Source organism: Tamandua tetradactyla, chromosome 1 (assembly GCF_023851605.1).
Source record: "Tamandua tetradactyla isolate mTamTet1 chromosome 1, mTamTet1.pri, whole genome shotgun sequence".
NCBI lineage: Eukaryota > Metazoa > Chordata > Mammalia > Pilosa > Myrmecophagidae > Tamandua > Tamandua tetradactyla.
In genome coordinates, this window is record NC_135327.1 from 229,832,587 (window position 1) to 229,859,469 (window position 26,883).

Here is a 26,883-nt window from a genome sequence, read left to right on the forward strand (position 1 = left end):
TTAGGTTTTCCTTTGATAAGGGATTGCTTGTCTCCCATGTTAAGCTTTTCAATAATTTTTATTTCTTTTCATCTTGTAATCACTTAATCACAAACATGAATGTTTCCCCTCCAATGTAGAAAAGGTGAGTCACCCTAGGCGGTGCCAGTCTCAGTCTCAGTCCAGCAGTACTTTCGGCGTGGGGCTGGGAGATGAAAGGTCCGAGCTCTCTGGGCCCTTCCCAAGCATTTCCGGCGGCAGCGACGTGACGAGACTGTCCGAGGAAGGAGGTAGCAGGCGCTGACCGCATGCGTGGACCACAGGCACCTCCTTAATGTGTGACAAGACTGTCCCTAACACGTTCGTCACCTCTGCACAAACATTTCACTGGGTGTATTTGAAAAAAAATTAATTTTTGAGTCTTTTTTTTAAAAAAACCTGCCAGTTTGCGTGTGTGCATGCTTTCTCCCTGCCTTACCACACTCTTATCACTGGAAATGGCTGTTTAATGGTGAAAGGGCCGTGGGTTTTGCTGCGTGTGTCCAGCTCACAAGACTTGTAGCGGATGTGCTAGCCGCAGTGGAAGCTGAGTCCTGCGTAGTTCACATCCGAGTTCCACGAAGGAAAATCAATCACAGAATTGCGAGTGGCTGAGTTTGCTGTTGATTTGTGTGGGTTTAAGTATCGATGGAAGTTTGCAGACAGAGCTCGATCTTGCCAGAGAGAAGTCAGCTGTGACACTTGGTATATACTGTTGATGGTCAGCAATCTTCTGTGTGTTTTGTATTTTCACACTTTTTTCCTTTCCTTCTATTTTCTCCATCTAGCCTGGCGGGTTAGTTCAACTAAAACTGCAGATAAAACTGTTAGTAATTGTTAGGATTTAAGGCACTGTCCCCACCCCTTCCTGGCAGTCATGCTGCGAGGCAGAGGGGAGGACTGAGGCATTTACAGACAGAAGGACACTGAATTTCCTCCCCAGAGACCCTGAAATCCTCAGGATCGGCATTTTGAGGTTGAGAAACTTAACTCTCTGGGGAAAAGAAAATAGTGTTGTTGAGGGTTTTTGTTGCCTGTGAAAGCTCCTGTAATTGTGTAAGTGTTTTTTCTTTTTTTGCATTCATTAAAATGAAACACTACTGAGAATAAAATTAACTGCATTTTATAAATTTTAAATTATGAATTCAGGCTGGCCTTGGCTGGGTGTGAAGTTTTTGATGGTGATGTGTCTAAAGCTAATTTTGCTTTGAGGTAGATGAAACCCAGGTGAGGAGGTGGCCGTTCTCTGGTTCGCTAACAGAGTGCTCAGTGAGGCTCGGTTGTTGTTTCTTCTCGGTTCGGGGTTGCTGATTTCCCCCGCCAGTGTCCTTGCTGCTTCTGGAACAGTGCGTGTCCTGCTGAGTTAAAAATACAGCACAGAGCAGATAAAGAGCTCGTTCTGCTCAACTTCACAGCGCATCCTCAGGCCGGGCCCTGGAGTGGCCGCCCCTCGCCCGGGCCATGGACTGCTGGCCCTTCCCTGTGCTGTGCACCCACCCCAGCATGTGCTGGGGTCGGGGAAGCCCTCATGGAGGGATGGGGCCGTGGGGTGGGCGATCGCAGCCAGGGCACCTTGGCAGGGAGAGGCTGGCAGACGCAGCACAGGGGCCCGGAACTGGCGAGATTGAGGTCTCTAACAGGCAGGGAAGGTGCCCTGGAGGTGCCCTGGGGGTGGCCAGGCCTGTGGACGGCAAGGCCGGCGGGCTGCCAGACAAGGAGCCTCTCAGACCCCAGCAGGGCTCGGCGCTCAGGGGGCTCGGGTCCCATCCCCACAGCTGCTTTATCACCCCTGCTGCTATTCCTGCTCCCCCTTCTCTGCAAGCCATACCCCACAGCCCTTCATTTTTCTAATTATTTGCAGCAAGGGGGTCCTAAATGGTGCGGAATGAGGGGGAGCATGTGTCCTTTGAGAGAAGGTTTTTGCATTTGTGCTAGAGTTTGAGTGAAGTAGCACTTGGCCAAGGAGGAATGTTGGCAGGATTTGAATTTCGGATCCCATGGGAGGTGGCAGGGGAGAGATTTTGGGCAAACAGGGGCCATTCCAGTCACTCCAACCACTCCTTGTATGAAAAAGCCAATTCTCTGGTGGCAGGTGTGAGTTTGTGCATTTTCCGTCACCTGTTCACACACCCGATGCACTGTCTTGGGTGACATTTCCTGTTTCAGAAAACAGAGGGATACAGCCGAAGTCAGGTGTGCCCAGCACGTCTTACAACGTAACACAAGGGTGGCCCATCCACAACGTGTCTGGTGTTCATCTGAAAAGAGTTCAGGAGTCAAAGGAAGATGTTCCTGATTTCATTTATTTTAAGTGAAGCAAAGCGCTTTCTGCCAGCTGTCATCTTGTGTCCATATTCACAGAGCATGCCACACCTAATGTGTCCGCAACCACCTCCCCTGGCCGCACTTTCTGGAACAATCCTGCTCCCTTCCCCGGCTCCCAGCTTGCTCAGTGGCAACTGCAGAGCTTCTAGTTTCTGAGACCCAGACCTGGCAGTGACCCTCGCCTGACCCTGTGCCCTCCTCCCGGCCACTGGGAGAGAGACCCAGAAACTATGGCTGCACCTCTGTCCTCCTCAGCCACCAGCGGCCACCACCTCTCCTGGGAGCGTCTCAGCAGCCTCCGGTGGTTCCTGCACTTGCTCCCCCACCCCACCCCCTCACTCATCTAAGGATCTGGAAAGATCCTTCTGAGACCCAAGTCTGATCAGGGCAGGTCACGCGCTCTGTTTGCAAGAGAACCCAGGAGCCCCTGCGCACTGCCCCAGCCCCGTCCGTCTGTCTCTTTCCCCTGCCTTATGTTTCCTTCACAGCTCTGGACACCTCGGGACACTGCATTTGCTGGTTTGGTGTCCCACTCCCTAGAATGCGGGAGCCTGGAGAGCAGGCCTGACTGCTTGTTTGCTGCCCCGTCTCCAGCGCTGGGATAAAGCGCTCCACAAGTATTTGGTGGATGCATGACACAGACAAATTGATATTTAGAAACAAGAACCATGTATATCAACTTATGTCAGTATAATTATTTTTAAAAGAAAATTTTCTCCTGTGAAAGGCTTCTGGGGAAATTCTTAGGTTTGTGTTGATGATGTTTTAATGGTTCCAATGATATTAAGGCTGCTGGAGAGGCGAGCTAGAGTAGAAGCATCCCAGGTGCTGTTTCCTGGCGGGCAGGGCAAGGAGGGGCTCCGTGCCTTCCGGGCTGCAGGGATGGAGGCCCCCCTTTGCAGGGCGTGTCGGTGGGTTCCGGTGCGGAGGTGCCAATCTTCTGGTGCCAGATGGAGCCGCTTTCTGGCCCTGGCGGTGCCTGGTGGAGTCCTCCGTCCTCAGCAGGAGCTGCCACTGCCGGTGTCTCTCCCAGCACTACCAAGGAAAAGGAAAAGGACTTCACGGTGCACCCATTGGTGGCAAGACAAAGGAGAAGGAAACTGTCCTTAGGTATTTAGGAGTGCTGTTTCCCCCCAGAATTTGCAGATGGCCTTAATTTCAGATTGGGTTTCTATAGAGTGAACATGCTTCCCTTGAGGATTCGGTGGCTGTGCGGAGTTGGTTTGCGTGGCGGGCTGACAGACGCGGGCACGGAGGCAGCTGCACAGTGCCGTCCGCACTCAGGCTGTCCTCCCAGTCGAGGAGGGGAGGAGCAAGAAGCTTTCTAAGCACCCACGTTTCCTGGGCTAAGTGCCACGTGCCTATCCATGTCGGCTCCTTCTCGCTCTCCCCTCCCATGCACAGGATTTGCCTCTGTTCTGAAAGTGGTCCATTTTACTTTGTGAGCTACGTGGCTGGGCAGTGCCATGAGCCACAGTTTTAGGGCTCCCCTGTAAGTAAGAGGAAATTCTGGTGGTGAGGACTGAAGGTTGAACTATCAGTTTATTCCTTGAGGCATAAAATACAATATTTTCCTCAAACCAAAAGTTTTCATTAAGCATTAACATATAAGCTTCTCCTTTAAGTTTTTATCATTGTTTTTGTTATGTTTCTCTTGATGTTTTCTCGTCTTGCTTTGATTGCTGAATGTTTTCACTTTTGTAGGCGATTAGTTGGGGTTTTCTTTACTTTTCAGTCCACTTTCCAGTGTGTCTAGTTAAGAGGATTTTCATTGTACATTTCCACTGTGTTGCTTTGATTTAATAAAGGAGGCTTTCATTTAAACTTCACCAATTTGGTTTTGATGTTAGAATAATGTTATTTGAAATTATCTTTATTGCCTTTTGGCATTAGGTTAGTTTAACTTATTTTTGCTTAGTATAGCTTTCCTTTCATGGAAGTTGTCCTCATGGGTCCCACTTATTTCACTGCAATATTTTCTTCATCTTTGAATTTGTCTTTGGTTAACTTGCCTGCCACCACCCATTTACCCTCTGGTGCTACTTTGCATTTCTTTGATTTTCCTCCCCTTAGTGTTTTCTGTTATTGCTCATAGCTGTTGTGTTTGAACTCATGTTCACTTTGCTTCAGGTATTTTATGTATCTCTGTTTTCCTCTGGAGCAGGAAAGGAAATGGGAGTGCGTTGGGGAATGAAAAGCAGATGCACCTTTCAAAACAGACACTTTGTTTTCCAATCTAGTGAACTCTCCCCTTTTGCTATGAGGGAACCTTTCCGGGACCACCTGGTCCTGCTTTAACAGGCTAGAGACAAGTTTCTGAAGGCCGTGACGGCCACCCGCCCAGGCAGGCTGTGCTCGCATCACCGCACCCCGGGGGAACCTGCTCGGTGCCCCTGTGCCTCTCCGTGCTCGGTCCATGCCGTGCCGAGAAGGCGGTACCAGTTAGGGGGCACTGGCCCCGGTTTCCCCAGGCATCTGTCACGCCATCTGGCCAGTTACCAGACCTTTACCCAGCAACTCCTACAAGAGTGAGAACACGAGACACAGTTACTGTCTTCAGAGAACTCAGGTGTGGAGGATGAGCCAGATGTGCCGCGTCAGGAGGGCTGTGGGGTGGCATGACACATGGGGTTAGAAGGAGCCAGTGGAGGATGGGGACAGAGAGCGCCCATGTGTCTCGAGCCCTGGCTAGAGGCGGGGCTGGGTGGGAGTGAGCAGAACCAGTGCAGTGTCCAGCCCCCAAGGACCTGTCCCAGGGGCTGGTGGCCAAGCTGACCTCTGCTGGAGTGGGGTTCGTCTACCCTGGGAGTTTGTCTTAGGAATCCCCGGCTGCATTAAGGTCTTGGATTCTCCCCCCAGGGACTGAGTCTGGGCTCGGAGAGGCCAGCCAGCCTCTCCTCGAGGGGCCAGTGAGGGTAACATGGTGATGGAGGGGCTCTCGCTGCAGACCCTCCCCGTCTCCTGCAGCCAGTGCAGGAGTGCAGGACGCGGGGCCAAAGCCCCTTCTGACTCTGATGCTCCCCGTCTCCACTGCCTCCCGGGCTCCTCTAGCCTTGTATGCCTGGAACCCGAACCCGGTCTCCCGACTTCTCACCCGAAGCCCCAGCCCTGCTCTGCTCTGCTCCCCGTGGGGCTGCTGACCTTCCTTCACTGTACTGCTCAGCAGAGCCCGGAAGCCTCCAGCAGCCCCCTCCCTTCCACCCCTCACGTCTGGCCTCCACCGGCCAGAGGGCACCCTTCACGCCTGTGCCTCGTCCTGCTGCAGCCTCGCTGGAAACACTCACCCGGAGATGGACACCCCAAGTCTGCGGCCAGGTGACTGTGGCCTCCCGTGGCCCTGCTCCCCCATGCGGCCAAGCCAGGAGCCTCCCACCGCGTGCCCCAGGTCCCGGATCCCTGCATCTGGGCATCCCCTGGTGTCTCTGTGGCCGGGTCACTTCCGTCTGTGTCTGAACAAGTGTCCCCTCATCAGAAAGGTCTTCCTTGACCATCCTTCCTAGAAAGCCTCAACCCTCATCGACCCACAGCTCTGCTGCCTCACCCTCTTTTATGGTCCCCAGAGCTCTTCACGGCCCGATACTTTCTCGTGTGTTAATTCGTTTACTTGGATATTGTCTGTCCTTCCGCGCAGTGCAGACTCTGAGAACAGAACCCTTCTGTCTGCTTTGTCCTCTGCTCTGTCACCCACACCTGGAACAGAACCACAGCGAGCGCTCAATGAATGTTCTTGCATCGGTCAACATATTCAAATTAAAGTTTGGCTGAAGACACAAATAGCTTTGCTACATGTCCTAGCTCACTAAAATTTGGCATTACTTTTTAATCAATTGGTGTTTAAATCTAAAGTTTTTAATCAATTGGTGTTTAAATCTAATTCAATTTGAGGACGAGTAAATAATAATTCTTGTAGTTTTTAAAAAAGCAATCATCTAAGGAGTGCCACTGCAGCCTAACCTTATAACCCATCTTTATGACAAGGTCTGAGCCACTGAATGACCCTTATTAACCAAGGAGCCGGTAAGCGAGTCCTGTTCTTGCCCCTCCTCTCTCCTCTCACGTCTGTCCTCAGCAGGGACTCCGGAGAGCAGGCATGCCCCTTGCAGTTCTGTCGTCCGCACAGACAATCCAAGATCGTGCCTTCTCTCGAGCAAGAGTTGGGTTTGCTTTTTGGTCAGGGCTCCACGAGGCCAGGATGTGCGCGTGCAGTTCGGCTTTGCCCCCAGGTCCGATCCCAGGAAACAGAAGTCCCCAAACAACCCCTGACTTTCCCAGACTCAACCTGGAATGTGCCCTGTGTCTTAAAGCACAGGAGCCACCGGCGAAAAGTCCCATTTGCTGTTAAATTGAGAGCAGAAACGACAGTCATGGAGGAATAGAGCAGCGGACTGTTAGGACGTCTCGACAGTGATGGATGCACACCCTGCCTGCAGGGTTTCTAAACCGCTTTTGATATGAGTAGCATCCTACAGTCACAGTCCTGCCCAATTTTGGCATCAATTTTCCTGTCGATTTTCTTTTCCCATGGAGGATATGTGTTTTATGATTAATAGATGGTGGTCTAGCCCAGGTTCAGGGTTATTGGTTTTTAACCACACGCAAAGTTTTAAAGTTAGGTAAACAGGGCAGCCTGCCAGAAAATACACTCCTGGTTTTGAACTATTTGTCTTCATTTAAAATAAACTTGCTTGTATTTTATCTCTGTCAGCCACTAAGATTTTCTGATTTCTCATTGGAGACCCCGCCCCATTCCCAACCCCCACCCAAAAAAGAATCCAGCTCCTTTCTAGCCTGACCTCTGTGGAAGAGATGCATTCAACAAGAACACCTCAATTGCCTTATTTCCCAACTGGATTTGAGAAATTTGCTAATCTCTGCGGCAAAAGTGGTATTTTAGTATCATCTTAAATGTAGAAAGCTTTGAAGAGTTGGATGGCCGGTGTTTCTGGGTGAGACTAATCAGTAGGAAAGTGAGTGACCCCTTTGTAAAGTGAAACCCCGCGAACCAGCTATCCAGAAAGATGCACACACTGTGAAGAATGGAAACTTTTGGTTAGTTCTAGTCCTTTTCCAAGAAGAAGGTTTCGGATCCTGATGGAACTTGAGGCCCTTAGAGAAACTTGTACTCCTGGCTCAAAAGAAATGGGATGAAAGGAATGCCCTGTTTGCTCATGGGAAGTGGGAAGGATCCCATGCGGGTGGCTGGCCCCATGCCAGGTATACGCGCGTGTTTCATTGCGTCACACCTGGAGCGCTCCAAGTGCTGGAGAGGACACCAGCTGCCCAGTGCAAGGGGCGGGCACTGAGACACCAGGAATGCCTGTGCAGCAAGTGGACGGGGAGAGGGCAGGTTTAGACAGAAGGGTATAAATGAGGAAGAGCCTTATGAATTGTCAAATGGCATGTGCGTGAGCAGGGCAGACACTTCTGTTTTCCTTGTGTTTCAGCTTTGAAATGGTAAAAGCCAAGTAACAAGTTTTGGGTTTCATAAATCAGAATTGACGTCGGAGTTGCATAATAGACTGAGTAGATACATTTCCACATCAGTTTTATGTATAAAACTGTAAAGTCGTAATGTTGGCTCACTGTTCCCCCTCACTTTCCATTTCACCCAGGTGCCCCTCTGCCCCCTGACAGCCCCCGGCAGTGGGTCCTGGGGGCTCACAGGAGCCATTTGACTGCCCATGGGTCATGTTGGGACCCCATGTTTGCCTGGCTCTTGGCTGTGACTTCACTCCCGGAATGGCTTCCCTGCCTGTTCTAGTTTGCTAGCTGCTGGAAGGTGGTATACCAGAAGTAGAATGGCTTTTAAAAGGGAGAATTTATTAAGTTGCAAGTTAACAGTTCTAAGGCCATGAGACTGTCCACACTAAACCTTATAAAAATGTCCAAACTAAGGCACTGACAAGAGGTTACACTCACTCAAGAAAGGCCGATAAAGTTCGTTGTTTCTCTCTTAACTGGAAAGACACATGGTGAACATGGCGTCATCTGCTAGCTTTCTGTCCAGGCTTCTCATTTTATGAAACTCCCTGGGGCATTTTCCATCTTCATCTCCAAAGGTCTCTGGCTGTGTAGGCTCTCAAGGGTCCTGTACTCTGAAGTTTTTTCCAAAAATGCTTCCTCTTTTAAAGGATTCCAGTAAAGTAATCAAGACCCACCTGGAGTGGGTGGAGTCACTGCTCCCTCCAGTCAAAGGTTAATATCCACGATTGGGCGAGTCACATCTCCGTGGAGCTGATCTAATCAAGTTTCCCACCTACAGTGCTGAAAGTAGGGATTAAAAGAAACGGCTGCCTCCACCAGATGGGTCAGGATGAAAACATGGCTTTTCTCGGATTGTAATCCTTTCAAACCGGCACACTGCCTCCCCCCACCCCCCCCGGTGTTCCTGTCCTCCCATGTTCCCATGCCACATTCCCCTGACATTTTTTTTTGATATTTATTTTGTGCCCTTCCAAACCCATGGATCCTGAATGCTTCGTTCACTTCTGAATGCTTCGTTCACTTCGTTAATGCAGCTGTACCTACATTCTGTCTGTCTGTCCTGAGAATCATAACAACCTGCTGTGACCCCCTACTTGGCTGGTTCTTGCTCCTGCCTGTCCCTCTAGTCCTGGCCACACCCCCTAGTCACGGAGCCTGGGCTGCAGGAGACACGCATGGTCATTTACATGTGCTTTTTTTTTTAATTAAAAAATTTTTTTGAACATAACAACATACAAACACGAACATTCTTGCCATATGATCATTCCATTCTTGGTACATAAACAATAACTCATGATATCATCACATAGTTGTATATTCATCACCATGATCACCTCTCAGAACATTTGCATCAACCCAGAAAAAGAAATAAAAAAGAAAAGAATGCGTACGTACCATCCCCCTCCCCCTCAGCGATCACCAGCATTTCAGTCCACTAAATTTCTTTTAACATTTGTCCCCCCTATTATTTATTTATTTTTAATCCCTGTGTTTTGCTCATCTGTAGATAAAAGAAGCATCAGGCACAAGGTTTTCACAATCACACAGTCACATTGTGAAAGCTGTATCATATACAGTCATCTTCAAGAAACATGTGGAACACAGGTCTACATTTTCAGGCAGTTCCTTCCAGCCTCTCCATTACACCTTAACTAAACAGGTGATATCTATATAATGTGTAAGAATAACCTCCAGGATAACAGTCTCTCAGCCATTGACACTCTATTTTGTCTCATTTCACTCTTCCCCCTTTTGGTCGAGAAGGTTTTCTCAGTCCCTTGATGCTGAGTCTCAACTCATTCTAGGATTTCTGTCCCACGTTGCCGGGGAGGTCCACACCCCTGGGAGTCATGTCCCACATAGAGAGGCGGAGGGCAGTGAGTTTGCTTGTTGTGTTGGCTGGAGAGAGAGGCTACGTCTGAGCAACAGAAGAGGTTCTCTGAGGGCGACCCTTAGGCCTAATTTTAAGTAGGCTCAGCCTATCCTTTGTGGAGTTGTTTCATATTAACAAATCCCGATTGTGGGCTCAGTCTATGGCTTTGGTTGTCTCCACTGCTTGTGAAATATAAGGAATTCTCCACATGGGAAGTTGAATTTTCCCCCTTTCTCTCCATTCTCCCAAGGGGACATTGCATATGCTTTTTTATTCACTGTTCAAATCATTCTGGGATTTATCGGGGCATCACTCTGTACAAACTTACAAAATCTCATGCCTTACTCAAGGTTCCATGTACTTATGGTGTTCAATTAACCTGCACGCATAAATTATATTACAAACTGTACTAGTCAAAACATAAATTTTGTACCAAATAAACTTTTTTGCTTTAGTCTCATAAGTTAGTTTTAAAGTATTAATTACCGTCTGTTTTCAACACCCTGCATTATTGACATTCCTTTGTTCTTCCTCATGCAAAAACACTTTTAAATTTATACATTTTGTCACTGTCATTACACACTCTAGGCATTCCTAGATTATGCCATCTCAGTCTTTATCATCTATTTTTCCTTCTGGTTTCATCCGTACCCCCAGGCCTCCTCCCTCTATCATTCTCACATTCAGCTTCATTCAGTGTTCTAACATTATTGTATTACAGTGAGGTAGTATTGTGCTATCCATTTCTGAATTTTTATAATCAGTCCTGTTGCACAATCTGTATCCCTTCAGCTCCAATTACCCAATATTTACCCTATTCCTATCGCCTGGATGGCTTCCTGAGGAACCGCCAAACTGCCTTCCACAGCAGAGATCACCATGTGCCTTCCTAAGTAAAAAAAGAACCTCAGTTGAAAGTTAGCTGCCTTTCCTCTGAAGAACTGACAAAATAAATCCCCTTTGGTGTGTTGCATTCCAGCAACTAGCAAACCAAAACAGATTTTGTACCAGAGAGTGGGGTGCTGCTGCGGTTTGCAAATACCAGATATGTTGGAACAGTTTTTTGGATGGCTAAGGGGAATATTTTGGAGGAACTGTGAAGAGAATGATGGAGAAGTCCTGGAGATATCCAGGTGATAGAAATTCTCCAAGTTCATTCACTAGTGTTAGTTCATATCAGTGAGACCACACAGTATTTGTGTCCTTTTGTTTCTGGCTAATCTCACTCAGCATAATGTCCTTAAGGTCCATCCATGTTGTTACATGCTTCATGACTTTATTCTGTCTTACAGCTGCATAATATTCCATCATATGTGTATGCCACAGCTTGTTTAGCCACTCCTCTGTTGATGGACATTTGGGCTGTTTCCATCTCTTGGCAATTGTAAATAACGCTGCTATAAACATTGGTGTGCAAATGTCCATTTGTGTCCTTGCCCTCATGTTCTCTGAAAAGATACCTAGCAATGGTATTGCCGGGTCATATGGCAATTCTATACTTAGCTTCCTGAGGAACAGCCAAACTGCCTTCCACAGAGGTTGTACCATTTGACATTCCCACCAACAATGGATAAGTGTGCCTCTTTCTCCACATCCTCTCCAGTACTTGTCATTTTCTGTTTTATTGATAATGGCCATTCTGTTGGGTGTGAGATGATATCTCATTGTGGTTTTGACTTGCATTTCTCTAATGGCCAGGGACGTTGAGCATCTCTTCATGTGCCTTTTGGCCATTTGTATTTCCTCTTCTGAGAAGTGTCTGTTCATGTCTTTTGCCCATTTTGTAATTGGGTTGTCTGTCTTTTTGTTGTTGAGTTGAATAATCTCTTTATATATTCTGGATATATAAAGACTTTCTTCTGATATGTTGTTTCCAAATATTGTCTCCCATTGTGCAGGCTGTCTTTTTACTTTCTTGACGAAGTTCTTTGATGTACAAAAGTGTTTAGTTTTGAGGAGTTCCCATTTCTTTCTTTTTTCAGTGCTCATGCTTTGGGTAAGTAAGGTCTAGAAAACTGCCCCCTATTTTAAGATTTATAAAATATTTCCCTACATTTTCTTCTAAAAGTTTTATCATCTTAGATCTAATGTTTAAGTCTTTGATCCATTTTGAGTTAATTTTTGTATATGGTGCGAGATATGGATCCTCTTTCATTCTTTTGCATATGGATATCCAGTTCTCTAGGCACCAGTTATTGAAGAGACTGTTCTGTCCCAAGTGAATTGGCATGATGGCCTTATCAAAGACTGATTGCCCAAGATGAGAGGGTCTGTATCTGAATACTCTATTCAATTCCATTGGTCAACATATCTATCTTTATGTCAGTGCCATGCTGTTTTGACCACTGTAGCTTCGTAATACACCTTAAAGTTAGGTAGCATGAGACCTCTAACTTCATTTTTCTTACTCAGGATATTTTTAACTATTCAGGGCACCCTGCCCTTCCAGATAAATTTGGTTGTTTTTTTATTTCTGAAAAGTAAGTTTTTGAGATTTTAATTGATATTGCATTGAATCTGTAAATCAATTTAGTTAGAATTGACATCTTAACTATATTTGTGTTTCAGTCCATGAACATGGTATGCCCTCCCATTAATTTAGATCTGTGATTCTTTAGCAATTTATTGTAGTTTTCTTTGTATAGGTCTTTTGTATCTTTAGTTAAATTTATTTAAATATTTTATTCTTTTGATTGCAATTGTAAATGTAATTTTTTTCTTGAGTTCCACCTCAGATTATTCATTACTAGTATATAGAAACTCTACAAATTTTTGAGTGTTGATCTTATAACCTGCCACTTTGCTATACTCATTTATTAGCTCTAGTAGTTTTGTTGTGGATTTTTTTGGGTTTTGACATATCATATCATCTATCTGCAAACAGTGAGCATTTTACTTCTTCCTTTCCAATTTTGATGCCTTGAATTTCTTTTTCTTGCCTAATTGTTCTGGCAAGAACTTCCAACTGAATGTTGAATAACAACGGTGATAGTAGACATCCTTGTCTTGTTCCTGATCTTAGCGGGAAAGTTTTCAGTTTTTCCCCAATGAGGATGATATTAGCTGCAGGTTTTTCATATATTCTCTTTATCATGTTGAGAAAGTTCCCTTCTATTCCTATCCTTTGAAGTGTTTTCAACAAGAAAGGATGTTGAATTTTGTCAGATGCCTTTTCTGCATCAATCGAGATGATCATGTGGTTTTTCTGCTTTGATTTGTTGATATGGTGTATTACATTAATTTATTTTCTTATGTTGAACCATCCTTGCATACCTGGGATGAATCCTACTCGGTCATGGTGTATAATTCTTTTAATGTGCTGCTGGATTCGATTTGCAAGGATTTTGTTGAGGATTTTTGCATCTACATTCATTAGAGAGATTGGTCTGTAGTTTTCTTTTCTTGTAATATCTTTGTCTGGCTTTGGTATGGGGTGATGTTGGCTTCATAGAATGAGTTAAGTAGCCTTCCCTCCTTGTATTAGTCAGGGTTCTCTAGAGAAACAGAAACAAGAGGGAACACTCACAAATATAAAATTTATAAAAGTGTCTCACGTGACCGTGGGAAAGCAGAGTCCAAAATCTGCCGGGCAGGCTGTGAAGCCAACGATTCCAGTGGAGGGTCTGGACGAACTCCACAGGAGGGGCTCACCAGCCAAAGTAGAAGAGAGGCCTGTCTCTTCTGAATCCTCCTTAAAAGGCTTCCAGTGATTAGAATGAGCATCATCATTGGGGAAGACACTTCCCTTTGGCTGATTACAGGTGGAATCAGCTGTAGATGCAGCTGACATGATCATGATTTAATTCTATGAAATGTCTTCATCAAACACAGACAGGCCAGCACTTGTGCAACCAGACAAACAGGTACCACCACTTGGCCAAGTTGACACGTGAACCTAACCATGACAGTCCACCCCTTGTCAACTTGGCAGCTATACATACCACCTTAAACCATACCTAATTTCTAAATAAAAAACAATAAAACACATTTTTTTCTTTCACCTGACAATACTCAACTATCCTGCATAGAACTGGAAACACATTTTATCTCTCCAGAATAGGGTGTAAGTCCTTGGGTAATATTCATTCTTAAACTTGATATCTTACAACTTAAATAGTATAACATGAACAAAACAGCATTACAGTCCTCATTTCTGTAACTGATCATGTGGTAGAAGTTCATATTTATCACTACCTTCTTCCACTACCCATGCCATGTTCCCTTTGCCCTCAGCAAGCACTTCAGCTGGCTGTGGTTCTTTGCCTGGTGGGGTGACCCAAACCTTTATTCCTGAAATTTCAGAGCCTACCCGGATTGGGTTATTGCAGTTTTCCATTGATTTTAATCACAGGACATGATAGTACTGAAAAGACGCCCTAGGGGATCTCCTGTATTCCAAGAAAATTCTTCTTTACCTCCATTATGTAGTTGCAGTCTTATTTCCCCCTGATAGTAAGGGTCAATCACCTCAGCCAATAATGTAATCCCCTTCTTGGCTTGTTGATCCAGGGGCATGAGTAGCCCAAAGTGACCAGGTGGCAGTCTTAGATTCCAGTTCAATGGAATCATTGTTGTTTTTCCTGGAGGAAGCACACCCCCTTTTGGAACTAAAACCAAGTAGACCAGCAGAGCTCAGGATTGCAGGGACAGGGAGCAAAAATTTTCCTAGCCAATCGCTAGGGATAATAGTGAGTGGTGCTACTCCCATTTCCACCCCTTGGTTCCTGGACCCATGGATCCTGGCTATAGGAGAAACACCATACAGCGGCTACTGATTCAGAGTATATACAGCTTTCTCAAGAACATTACCCCAGCCTTTCAAGGTATTGCCACCTAGTTGGCACCGTGATTGAGTTTTCAAAAGGCCATTCCACTGTTCTATCAGTCCAGCTGCTTCTGGATGATGGGGAACATGGTAAGACCAAAGAATTCCATGAGCATGTGCCCATTCCTGCACTTCAATTGCTGTGAAATATGTTCCTTGATCAGAAGCAATGCTATGCGGAATACCATGACAATGGATAAGGCATTCTGTAAGCCCACGGATGGTAGTTTTGGCAGAAGCATTGCATGTAGGGAAAGCAAACCCATATCCAGAGTATGAGTCTATTCCAGTTAGAACAAATTAGTGCGCCTTCCATGAAGGGAGTAGTTCAGTATGATCAACCTGCCACCATGTAGCTGCCTGCGACTCCGATTTAACTGGTCTGGGGTGGCCCCCAGGGGAATGATCTGAGCCCCACTGGCCGAGTCCTGCAGCCCCATCGTGACCTGCCCTTCCCCTCACATTTTATTGCCCCCGTTGCAGCTGAAAACAGAACATGTGGGAAAGTAACAATTGCTTTCATTTTTATGTCTCATTTTTGAAGTCTGGCAGTTGTTTAGTATGACAGCGATGGTGGGTATACTTGCCTTTGAAAAATGGTTGTTTTATCTTTGCAGGGTAGGTAATTTTGTTTTTGCATTAAAGTCTGTTCTCAGGCTCTCAGATTCACAGTTTATGATGCTCCCTGCCTGATTCTTGGCACGTGCCTGTGTGCAGCTTGTAATTAAACAGAGACAGACAGAGGCAAGCGGCTTGTTTCTCTTTTCTGCAGGGAAGGAAAGACTCTTCCGTAGCCCTTGGAGCTCTCAGATCTGAGCCTCGTGTCTTTCTGCAGGACGCAGTGGGACACTGTGAACCTGGTACCCCTGGCGGGGGGCGGGGGGTGCAGGGGGCCTGGGCTGTGCCAGGAGCCTGGACAGCGTGGGTGGACACCTTCGGAGGAGACGCCCCATGGGGCCAGTGTGGTGACCACTCGCTCACCTCCTGCTCCTTTAGCATTTGAAACCAGCCGTATTGTCACACTTTCTTTTACATTAATCTCTTCATTTAGTTGTAGCAATTCCACTGATTGCTTAGAGAGTCTTTTTCTTTAAAGCAAAGACAGAATTCATGAAGTTCTCTGAAACGCGTGAACCAATTCAACGCTGCAGTCAAGTGTTAGGGAAGCGTGATCCTTCCTGCTTCTAGTTGAGGGATCTCTGAAGGACAGCTGTCTTCTTATTCTGGAGTTTTAAAAAGAGGCCTGTGACAAAAACTCGAAGATATTTTTTTCTGTTCCTGCCACATGTATAAATTCCTCACCCTTTTCCCTGGGTGACCATGTGGTGCTTTTGGAGCGTCCGGCCTGCTTGAGTGACCCATCGGTCCCTGTGCCTTGCCAGGCATCCCTCTCCCTTTCTCTTGTAGCAGGGTCTGTTCCCAGTGTAGAAGGGAGGGGTACCTCGGGACCCGGGAACAGCGTCTCTGCGCGCCCACTGGCTCTTGCCTCTGCCCTCTCCAGTGCGTCCCCAGGGCTGGCCTCCGTTTGGGGCATTTTCTCCCTTTGTGTGGGTCACGTCTCTTTTGGGTCCAGACCTTACCCTTTATGTGTCCATGTTGCCTCGTTTCTCCCACTTGCGGGGTGGTTAGGCCGCCTACAGTTTCTCGTTCTCCTTTTCAAGTTCCATGACCCTCATATCTACTTCGGAGCCTTGACTTTCTCTCCTTCTGGTCTCTGAGAGTCACCTTAAGTAGGAGCTGCTGGGGGGGGGGTCTGTTTGAGGGAGAACCTCACTGTGCAGAGGAAGGGACGTCTTGGTTTTGTAAATGTCGGGGTGCACTCCTCCAGGGCCTGACCCCGTGGGGCGCCAGCCTCCTGCTCGGGGAAGACAGGTGGAAGTGAAGCCACATCTGGCATTCGTGGCTGCCCTAGGCCGATGAAAGCTATTGTTTTGTTGGTTTTCTGCTCTTAAAATCGAAACCCCTCAAACTAAAGACTCTGTGCTAAGACATGGCCCTTTATTGTCATCTGTTTTCCCAGGGTTGCCCCTCGTTTGGCAGAGTGAGCACTGGGTGCTTTTCCCTTCCATGAAAGGTCCTTTTCAGTGTTAAAATGCATTGGACATTTTGCTTCTGTAAGATACCAAAAATTCTGTATTTTCAGGGAAAAACTTCGTGCTCACATGGAACCTCTATGTTTCACCCAAATTCTTAGTAAGTCAAATATCCAAAGCTATTGCCTTAAATTTCCTTTTGCTTGTTTCACCCTGTCAAAGCATTCCTGTAACAAACCAACCGAAATGCTGTGTTGGTGCCTCTTTTTAAACTGGTCTTTGTTTTCATGACATGTGATTCCTCTGGACTTAATGCTTTTTGTACCCCCAATAAGAGCATACGAAAAGTTATCTTAATGCACCAGGTATGAGGTGAAGTTTTGTGACTTATAGGAATTTCATTTTTCCTTCACTAGTGAATTTCAACAGTGCTCTTGACATCTCTTCACATAAAATATTTAAATTGAATTGATAATGCCAAAAGTATTTGGTGTCTGTAATATGCTACAACCCAAGTGAAGATCCTGCCAGTTTCCCTTTGCTGCCACATCTGGACTTTGAATAAAACCAGTTAGTGACAACACTGTAATATAAATGAACTCAAGACCTACAGAAACCCCAGCCCCATCCAGCCTAACGTCCTTCTCATCTGGAGAGCACATTGATGACTTGCAATTTTCTGATGATTAAACGTCTTAAAAGTGATGTTCTCATATATCATGATGTTTAAAAATATTAATTATTCATTACATCCAAGAATTACTTCTGCTTATTTCTTTTCTTATAAAAGTTGTCCCATATAAATCAACCCATTATAATAACTTTATATACTCGGCATGACTGAACCAAAACAGTAGCCCATGACGGATGTTCATAGCACACATAACCGTGCAAGTTGTACTAATGCATCACACAACACAACCAGCATGCTTTCAGGGCTAACTCTCGACACTGGCTGCAGACACATTCACACACCTGCAGAGACAAACACAACCTGCACATGCTCCCCTGTCTTTGTGGGGTTTTTTCAGGTTCTTTATTGGTTTCCCTGGAATCCAGTGTTCTTCAAAACAGGCACTATGTCTTTTGAATGTAATAATTAGTAGCAGGACCAGCACACGCCGTGTGAGCACTCTGTTGTAGAAGGGTAATGTTCATGAAATTCTCTAAGTGGTTTGGTTTCTCAGGCTTTTGTAACATAGTTAGCTGGCTTATTCACACTTGACTTGTAGTAAAAATCAAGTGGAGAATTTGTCTGGTATAGATAATGGTCCCTTTTAAGGGTACCGGCTTTTTAGTAACCACTAAACAGACATATCACCAGTAAATAAATTATGTTCACCATCTTTATAAAGGTAAGCTGAAACTTACCTTTACCAGTTCACCATCTTCATTTACCTTTATAAAGGTGAATGTCTGTCTTGAAATATCATGAGTGTCCTGTTACATGAGAAGTAAGCTGTAAAACTCTTCAGACTCTGCTGTTGGTTTGGCATTCCAATTAAATTCCTTTAAAATTCTTATTTTTGTTTTGGGAAACATCTAGAAGGAATCCACAATCAAGTGAAACATGATTTCATTAAGGGAGTATGGGCAATTTTTATTTTGAATTTATGTTGTTTTAATGTAGCATCAGCAATAGAGTAATGAAAATATTTAAAGTATTTTTTATTGCATGTTAAACTGATTCCCTGGGTAATGTTCTTAATGACTGAAATGTGTAACTAACCCAGAGGCCACTTATAACACCACTACCCAAATCGCACGCGACCCCAAAGGTGTCATTTTGTTTCTGAAGCATCCAGTAGAGTGTTGGCATCCCGTGAAGATGGGGATGGGTGTTTTGAGGTGGAGTTAAGGAGCCTGTGTGTGTGTCTGTCCCCCATGCAGCCCCTGTCCTTCCGGGAGCCTACCAGCAGAGCCATTCTCCGGGCTACGGGTACATGCACCCAACCAGCATGGCGTCCATGAGGCCGACGCAGCACTCCCCAAACCTGGTAAGCATCTATTTGAAATGCTTCCTACCTGGTCTTCCCACTTTATCCCAAAAACATAAATGCACTCAGATTGGATAGCATACATTTTCATATGGATAAATGGCAATGTGTTGCCATCTGTATGATCCTTCGGAAGGAAACAGGAAATCCATCAAGGCAAACCGTTGATCAAGGAAGGCTGTTTTAATTTCCTTGGCTGCTCCAGCAAGTGCCATGTACCAGGTTAGCTTGAACAATGGAAATTTAATGGCTTATGATGTTGAGGTTGGGAAAATGTCCAAATCAAGGCATCCTCAAGGCAAGGCTTCTTCCCAAAGGTTGTCATGTTCGGGGGGCTGGCTGCCAGCCATTGTTGGTCCCTAGCTTGTCCCATGGCAATGCATATGGCAGTCTCTCTTCTACCCTGGGTTCTACTGCCAGCCATTGCTGGTCCCTAGCTTGTCCCATGGCAATGCATATGGCGGCCTCTCTTCTACCCTGGGTTCCACTGCCAGCCATTGCTGGTCCCTAGCTTGTCCCATGGCAATGCATATGGCAGCCTCTCTTCTACCCTGGGTTCTACTGCCAGCCATTGCTGGTCCCTAGCTTGTCCCATGGTGATGCATATGGCGGCCTCTCTTTTACCCTGGGTTCCGCTGCCAGCCATCGCTGGTCCCTAGCTTGTCCCATGGCAATGCATATGGCGGCCGCTCCTGGCCTCTCTTCTACCCTGGGTTCCACTGATGTTCAGCCTCTTGCTTCCCATGCCTTTCTTTGCTCTGAATTTTTTTCTACTTACAAAGGACTCCAGTGTTAGGAACACAGGACTGTCCTGATTGGGTTGGGCCACGCCTTAGCTGAAGTAGCCCTGTCAAAAGGCCCTGTTCACAAGGGTTCATATTCTCAGGAACGGGTTATGTTTAAGAACATGATTTTCTGGGGGTCATGGCTTCAAGCCATCCCAAAGGGATCGATAACCATTATGTGGAAATATAAGACAGTAGAAAGCTGTGGAGACTCCACCACTGTGGATATCCGATGATTATTTCTCGATTAGCTTTAGCAGTTCACAAATTTAGCAATTTTAGCAAATTTAGGAATTCACAAATTTAGCAATTTTAGCAAATTTAGCAATTCACAAATTTAGCAAAATTGTGAATTTAGCAATTCACAGAGGCCTAAGGGCACAGGCCTGCGATATGAAGTTGGAGGTGGCGTTTGAGGTCCTCTGGGCACAGTTGGCGTCTCACACTGACGTTGCTTCTCTGAGCTGTGGACCGGGTCGTGGCCTCTGCCTGGACATGCCGTCCGATGCTGGGAGCTCTCATTGTTCTCGGGTGTTGGGTCCCAGCCAGTTTCCTCCATTGAGAAGCGCACATGACTTTGACATCACCTGACATTCATAAGAGCTCACTCTTGGCCTTAAACTCAAGCAACGCAGCCAGACTTGATCTAAAACTTCCTCATTATAACAGGAATTTTGTGATCTGTACCTTAATACCCAGAATACTTATATGCCAAGTTCCTACCATTGTCTTACAAAAACCTATAAAATGAAAATATGGATTTTTTCTTTTATTTGCTTTACCTGTTTCTATGAGGCAATCAATAATTTTGTATTGCTTTTTGGAAAGAACTGCATTGTGTCCATCCAGACCAGCACAGAGGGTAGAGAGGGATGTGGGATGGGCCAGAACCACAGGGTTGAAGGTTTTGGGGGGCATCTGCAGCCAGGGGCGCTGACTTCCCGGTCTCAAAGCTCAGCTTTTGGCAGCGAGCTCTTTTGAGCAGCTGTTCTGGCCTCAGAGGCCGCACTTTGCTGAACCAGCGCGTTTGCCTCCCACAGCTGCCAAACACGTTCCCGCACTTGGAGACGTACTCTCTCAGGTTTTGGAAGGAGGCTGGAAGTCCAGTGCTGAGGTCTGGGCGCCCGCTGACGCCCACGGGGGTGGGGGGCCGCCTTTCTCAGCCCGGTGCCTGCTGGCTGCCTGGCTGCTGCCTCTGGGCCACCGGCCGCCTTCCCTCCCGAGTCCGCTGTCTCTCCCCTCCTGGTAAGGGCACAGCCTGAGCTGCGTCCACCCGCAGAGACCCTGTGTCCAGCAAGGCCACATCCCCAGGTCCTGGGGTCGGGACCTCGACTGACCTTCCTGGGGGACACGGCATACGCCAAGGCAGGGAGCAGACTTGAGGTCGAGGCCCGGGCTCATGGGGGGGTCCCGGTGATGGGGCGTCCACCCGCCGTCTCGGTCTCACGGTGCCCCCTCCCCTCCCGCAGCGGACGTACCGCGCCATGTACGATTACAGCGCCCAGGACGAGGACGAGGTCTCCTTCCGCGACGGCGACTACATCGTAAACGTGCAGCCCATCGACGCCGGCTGGATGTACGGCACGGTCCAGAGGACCGGGAAGTCGGGCATGCTGCCCGCCAACTACATCGAGGCCGTGAACTAGGCCGCCGCCCGCGCCCGCGGCCCTGCGCGCCGCCCCGACCTCCCCCGGGGGGGCGGGTGCCCCGAGGACCGCGTGGCGGTCACTTCTTCACGGCCACCTCTGCTTGCTTTGGCGATTAGGTGCGCGGGTGCCAGGAAGGAGGGGGGCTCAGTGGTTCCCACCCCCAGAAGAATTGCATCAGCGCCCCGGGTGCTGTGTGCTGTGTGCGCGGCTTCCCCTGACCGGCCGCTGAGCCCCCCTGGGAGACGCAGTTCTGTAGACTTTGATAGAGTTGTTGGTTGTTCCTTAAAGTAAATGAAACTTCTTAGCTGTCACTTTGGAGTCACCGGAAGCCAATTCCTTTAATTCAGTAACACAGCCAATAATTAAACAGCAGTTTTGCTTTAGAGGCATTAGGCAATTTCCAATCCAAGGGAAAATTGCCAGAGTAACACAGGGAAGCAGTGGCAGAGTGAGTCCCGTGAAACTGCTGTATGGACTGGAGGCCTTAGAGACCAAAAAACTTCTCAACAAAGAAAAATCCTTGGTCCCCAGGATCACTTGGGTCAACCTGTCCCTTACTTGTACCGAGGCAGGCCCCACTGTCCGTTCACATGCACCTCAGTGTATGCTCGGTTCCGCAGAATGCCAGGTCAGATAACTTCACAGCTGCCCTGCGAAGGGCAGATACCAACATCATCTCTTTCTTTCCCTAAACACCTTAACCTGGTGCATGTCGCGTAGGTCCTGCTGCTGTAACATAAGTCGCTGCACAGCCCTTCCCTGCAATTAAAGCAAAAAGTGTAGCCGATACCTACAAACCCTTTCCTCTAGGTGCCTGCTCATCAGAAAAACCTATTTCGAAACGTTGCTTGAGATTCTCCTGCTGCAACGTACTCTACTCTTGAAGGATTTACACCTTAGAATATAGATATATATTCACGTAAGTGATTTAGGTATTTATCAAAACAGCTTTCATTAAATTAATTCTGCTGTTGATTAAAAAGTAAAGAAAACTTAGCAGGAGCCAGTGAAAACGGAATAGGAAGCATGCTGGAAAAGAACAAACAGAAAGATACAAACTCTGCACAGAGACAGATGGCCTGGTTTCTGATCTTGGAAAATGGCATTTAGATTTTGAAAGGGAAATCTACTGAAACCGGTTAATCAGAAGACTTCCTTTCTGCTTTCTGGGTTTTATTTTCTAAATCAGATTCAGGGAGTGGGGCCGGAGCACCATCAGAAATTTCCAGCGCAGGCCCAGGAGGAAGGAAGCTGTTGTCACGTTTTGATTTTCCGAGGCGTGGCCTCGCAGGCTTCTTGGCCCCAGTGGCGTGGTCCCTGTGCATGCTTCTGATTGTGCCATTTACTCGGCCCGGCCACAGGTCAGCACTTACATATGACCTGACTCTGGTTGTTGTGCAGCTGGAAAAGCAAGTTACGAAGCTGCGATGAGACACATGGGTCCCGGGGACAGCTGCCTATGTGACATATTCAGGGAAACTTACAAACATCCTGCATGTTATCTCTCATTGAAACGTTTATTAGGCCAAAGGCAAAAGTTCACTGATTTAGTGACGCCTTTGAAAAGTTACCATTTACTTTTGAAAATCTGTAGTTTCTTTTTATTAGCCTAAAAGGGCAAGGAAACTTTACTTTGTGTCCGACACTGGCATACAAATCAAAAAGAGAATGATTCAGTCAAATAATTGGAGATTTTTTTTTTCAAGGGGGCTTTACAGATTATCAGATGACCAGCTTCACTGACTTTCATGATTAAATGGATCAAAACCCCTGTCGATTTTGATGTCTTGTTCACAAACCTATAAAACAAACTGAGCTTGCAGTATTCTTTAAAAAAAAAAAGCCTGTGCACTACGTTTGTGCACTGAAACAGGACAATAATCCTGTTCAATTTTTATTATGTGATTAAGTAAATATTTCAGTTTCACCCAGACTGAACATTTTTTGTGATTATAAAGAAGAGGAGTTGATTAAATTTTTAGACAAAACATAAGGCCAGGTACAATTTTTGATATTGATAAATAGCACACTTACAGAAAGCTCAAAGGAGACCAACTTGAAATGATGATAATAATCAGGAAAATGACCCTGAAGTTGCAGTGTGATGTTTCATATTTTTTATCATCCTCTGATTCCAAAATCACATTCATTGAATGTAGCAGTCAATACATATGTGTGGATACTTCTAATATTTTAAGCTGCACATAGTGTGTGCATAGCAGGGTGTTTCTGCTGCCAGCCTGTTAGGAATGAAGAGCTGACCAGAACCTGCAGAGTGGGCTGAGATGGAGAAGCCGCCACATGCTCTAGCGGTTGTAATTCAACAGAGCATCCATGTGGTTACTAAAATTCAGGCCTCACAGCAGAAATATTGGAGGCGTACGTGAAACACCAAAAGTGCTATTTTCACAGTGTCTTGTTTAAAATCGGCACTCGCACTCATCCTTTCCACTTTGCACATGCCCCTTGGGCACACGAGATCCTGACGGCTGAAGAAGAGTATAACACTAAATCTTCAAAAAAATGCAGGTGGGGACGCAGGTGGCAGGGCCCAGCACAGAGCCGGTGCCCGCGTCCCCCCGTGCAGGACTTCTCGAGGCCGCTGCAGTGCAGGGAGCAGGCTGATGCCCTGCCAGTAGTAGATGGCAAAAAAACAAAACCGCAGATCGTCACAGAACATTGCTTGTGCTGGAAGTTTTTGTAGTCAAAGTTCTTACTAACTCTAGTTCTTTAGGAAAGTTTTCTATTTCTAACCTGTGGCAAAATGAATTTTTCCTGCCCTCCTGGTCTCGGTTGCATAGAGCTGCACAGCCCAGTTTGAAATCTGGTTGTCAGAGCTGTGCCATCCCGCATGGGCCACGCAGACATTTGCAAGCACAGTTTCCACAAGCCCCCTCAGGAATGGGGGTGAGGCCAGCCCGGCCCCTCTCCTGCCACTGGTTGCACTGAAAGACCTGCTAGAACAGGATGAAGGCGCGGTTTTCCAGTTTTGTGGATCTGTTTCCCTTTATTCTCTCCTCGTTGAGCTTTGTGGCACCCTGGGGGTTGGGAAGAAGACTTTTCTAAAAGATACTGGAAATCCAAGGCCACGCCTCATTTTCGGGCTCATCCGTCTCTGCTGGAAATATTTTTAATGAAAAGATAAAAGGGAATGTGTGTGATTCTTTAATAGCACACCCCTCTATAAAGCAGATATAGTTTATACCAAAACTATAACGTAGATGAATACAGAAATAGGTGCCTTTTTGATTACTCTTGTTTATCCATTATGGCCTTGGAAAGTAAACCAAGCAAGCAAGCTTCTGCCTATTCTATAGTGATATTTTGTTATACATTATTGATATTTTGGAGTTAGGGAAGTGGGGTGCTCCTGACTTATTAAAGGTGGTGGCTGATTGTAATTTACCTTTAAAGGTCCAGAACCTTAGAAAAAGCTGATTGCTGCCATCGTTTTCTAAAAATGTTTTTGTGGATTTATGTAGAGTTGAGATAATAGAAACATTAACTTTAGGTTTGGGATTTAAAACACCTCTTATAAGGTAGAAGAATTATGTTATGAGGCTGAATTCACTACACAAGCTGAAGTTCACTTTTTGAACTCCCTGTACCTTAGCTGTTTGCTTCTGACAATCTGAAAGTGGCTGGATTGTGGTTCTTTTGGGTAAAGATGTGGAGGTTAGTTGGGTACGAAGCTATGTAAACTGAGTTAAGGATGCTGAAATGACAGTCTCCCTTTGAAGGTTCTATGCCGTGGAGGACACTCTCCAGGCAACTTGGTCAAGCATTGGTGGTCTAAGGACCTCAAGCTACTCCATGATGCTTGGGCTCTGGGACCCGCAAGCCTGCAAGAGGTCCCGGGGCAAATTTCCTCCCGAGTTGTCCACATTACTTCAGTATATCCGTGGGACTTTCAGATGCTTTTTGTGTTTGCTGTATGGTATCTGATTGCACTGTGTGAATTTCTTTGTGATCCACTTGCTGTCAAGATTGGTTTCCCTTGGTGTCCATATAACGACTAAATGTTTAGAAACGAGTTGGTGATGGGCCCGATACGTGGTCTCTGACCTGTGATAAAAATGCAAAAAATGTATCATTGTGCAGTTTGGCTTCTATTTTCTTCAAAATAGGTAGAATCATGGTTGATGGTTATTTGGCAAGACTTACTAACTTTGGGAGTCTTCAGTTTTGAAGGAAAGTGTTCTTTTCAAATGAAGGGGCTCACAGAATGATATAACCTTATCAACATACTTTGGCTTTTGTTGTGTGACTTAACACCAGCTATTAAAATATATTTTAGTAGAAATGCTTTACTTCATGTTTGCTTCCTCTACACTGTGAATCTTTAAGCCTTGGCAGAGGGAGCGACGTCGAGATGCCCAAAGGACTAACTATGCGAACGGGTCCAGGTTCCCAGCTGCTGGCGTGGTGTGCACAGGGGCAGGGCTCCATGCAGGAGACGGGCGCATCGGAGGAGCCCACGCACCTGCCAGGCCGCCGGCACCCATGGCACAAGTTCTGGGGTAAAAGCCAGTTGCTGGTTTATCTATTAAAACCACTTGAAGACGTCAGAAAAAAGATGGCAGGTGGGTGTGCCTGCCAGGGCCCGGCACCCGCTCTCCTGGGGGCGCGGGGGGCTGTGTTCTCAGAGGCACCCCTGCAGGTGTAATAATAGTCTGTCTTCTTTCTGTATTTGTAAAACACTATGAACGCCTCCGTTTCCTATCTCTACACGTTTGGTTTGCTTCAATAAATGCAGGATGTAACAAAGCGGTTCTCCGTCTTGGCTGGCCCTCACTTTCCCGGAGTATGGGTCGTTCACCCCAGCTTTGTACCCCAATGAAGCCCTGGCAGCAGCTCGGAGCGAGTGGGCGGAGGTGTGAGCTGGCGTCCGTGTGTTCACGTTGGGCGTGCAGCCAAAATGTGTCCTCCTCCCCCCAAAACACTTAGCGTTAAGCAATAACAACATTATGCTGTTACGAGCCCGGGGCCCATTTACTCTTAATATCAAAGTGTTGCAATAATACGTCGTAGTTCATGTCTTTTGAGATTAAATCCTCTTGTGTCTTCAATAGTACAATTTTAATTTTCTACTATTTGTAAGATGAAAGAATCAGCTCAAAGGAGAGAAAACGCACAAATTGAGTACACAAAGTAGGCATATGACCTCATTTCCCAGCCAAGAATGCTTGGTTTGTCTTAGAACATAGTGTCCTTTTCCCTGAATCTTCTTGCAATGGAAAAAGTGAGTTAGCCCCTAGTTTTGCCCTCTTATAAATTGAGACTCAGGTCTTAGCCTTATTGTATTATTTTGTAAAGGTTCCTCTTTGATGGTACATAATCCTTCCTAATTGTAAACTGATAAACTTCCTGGATGACACATTTTAGTACACTTGCACACAGAATAAATTCTTCCAAATCTTGAACTTTCTGGTTTTTATGCTCCCCAAACATGAAATGAATATTTTATTGGTCTTAATAATAAGCGTTCTGATGATATTTCCAATTACAAAACAGAACATTTATTTAGAAGAATTTACTCTCTTCTTTTCCTTCCAAAATATTTATTATTCCTCCCTCCATGATTATAAATGTATTATCTGGAGTCTAGGCAACATGGAAAATCAACAGGTTTGCAAAATTTTTTCACTAAACTAATATAATTTAGGTATAGGATACAATATGTTTATGATTTTAACCATCCTAACTTAAAAGGCTTATGAATTTAGTTGTATAGTAACTGAAGTCACATGACCACCAAGATGCCTTTCTACAAAAATTCTCGAACAATAATGAATTACAACATAGACAAAGGGTAAGTTTTGTTCCTTTCCTTATGCAAGCCCCTTCTACCCAGAGGGTCTGAAAAAGAGTTTTGTGCTAGTAGCAAAGTGGAA

At 46.1% G+C, this 26,883-nt stretch overlaps 1 protein-coding gene across 6 annotated transcripts in view; it reads left to right on the forward strand.

The window, feature by feature from the left end:
- Positions 1 to 26,412, forward strand: part of NEBL (nebulette) — a 331,368-nt gene extending 304,956 nt beyond the window's left edge. For 4 of the 6 annotated variants that reach the window (XM_077154361.1, XM_077154329.1, XM_077154356.1 and 1 more), the window contains 3 exons: positions 120 to 269; positions 18,449 to 18,555; positions 20,810 to 26,412. In XM_077154361.1, coding sequence (XP_077010476.1) covers positions 120 to 269; positions 18,449 to 18,555; positions 20,810 to 20,986 — 434 coding nt within the window. In that variant the 3' untranslated portion in view covers positions 20,987 to 26,412. Of the gene's footprint in view, positions 1 to 119; positions 270 to 2,184; positions 4,173 to 18,448; positions 18,556 to 20,809 lie in introns of those variants that run through there. The other 2 variants (XM_077154367.1, XM_077154351.1) reach the window with 2 other exon arrangements.
- The last annotated feature ends 471 nt before the right edge of the window (positions 26,413 to 26,883 follow it).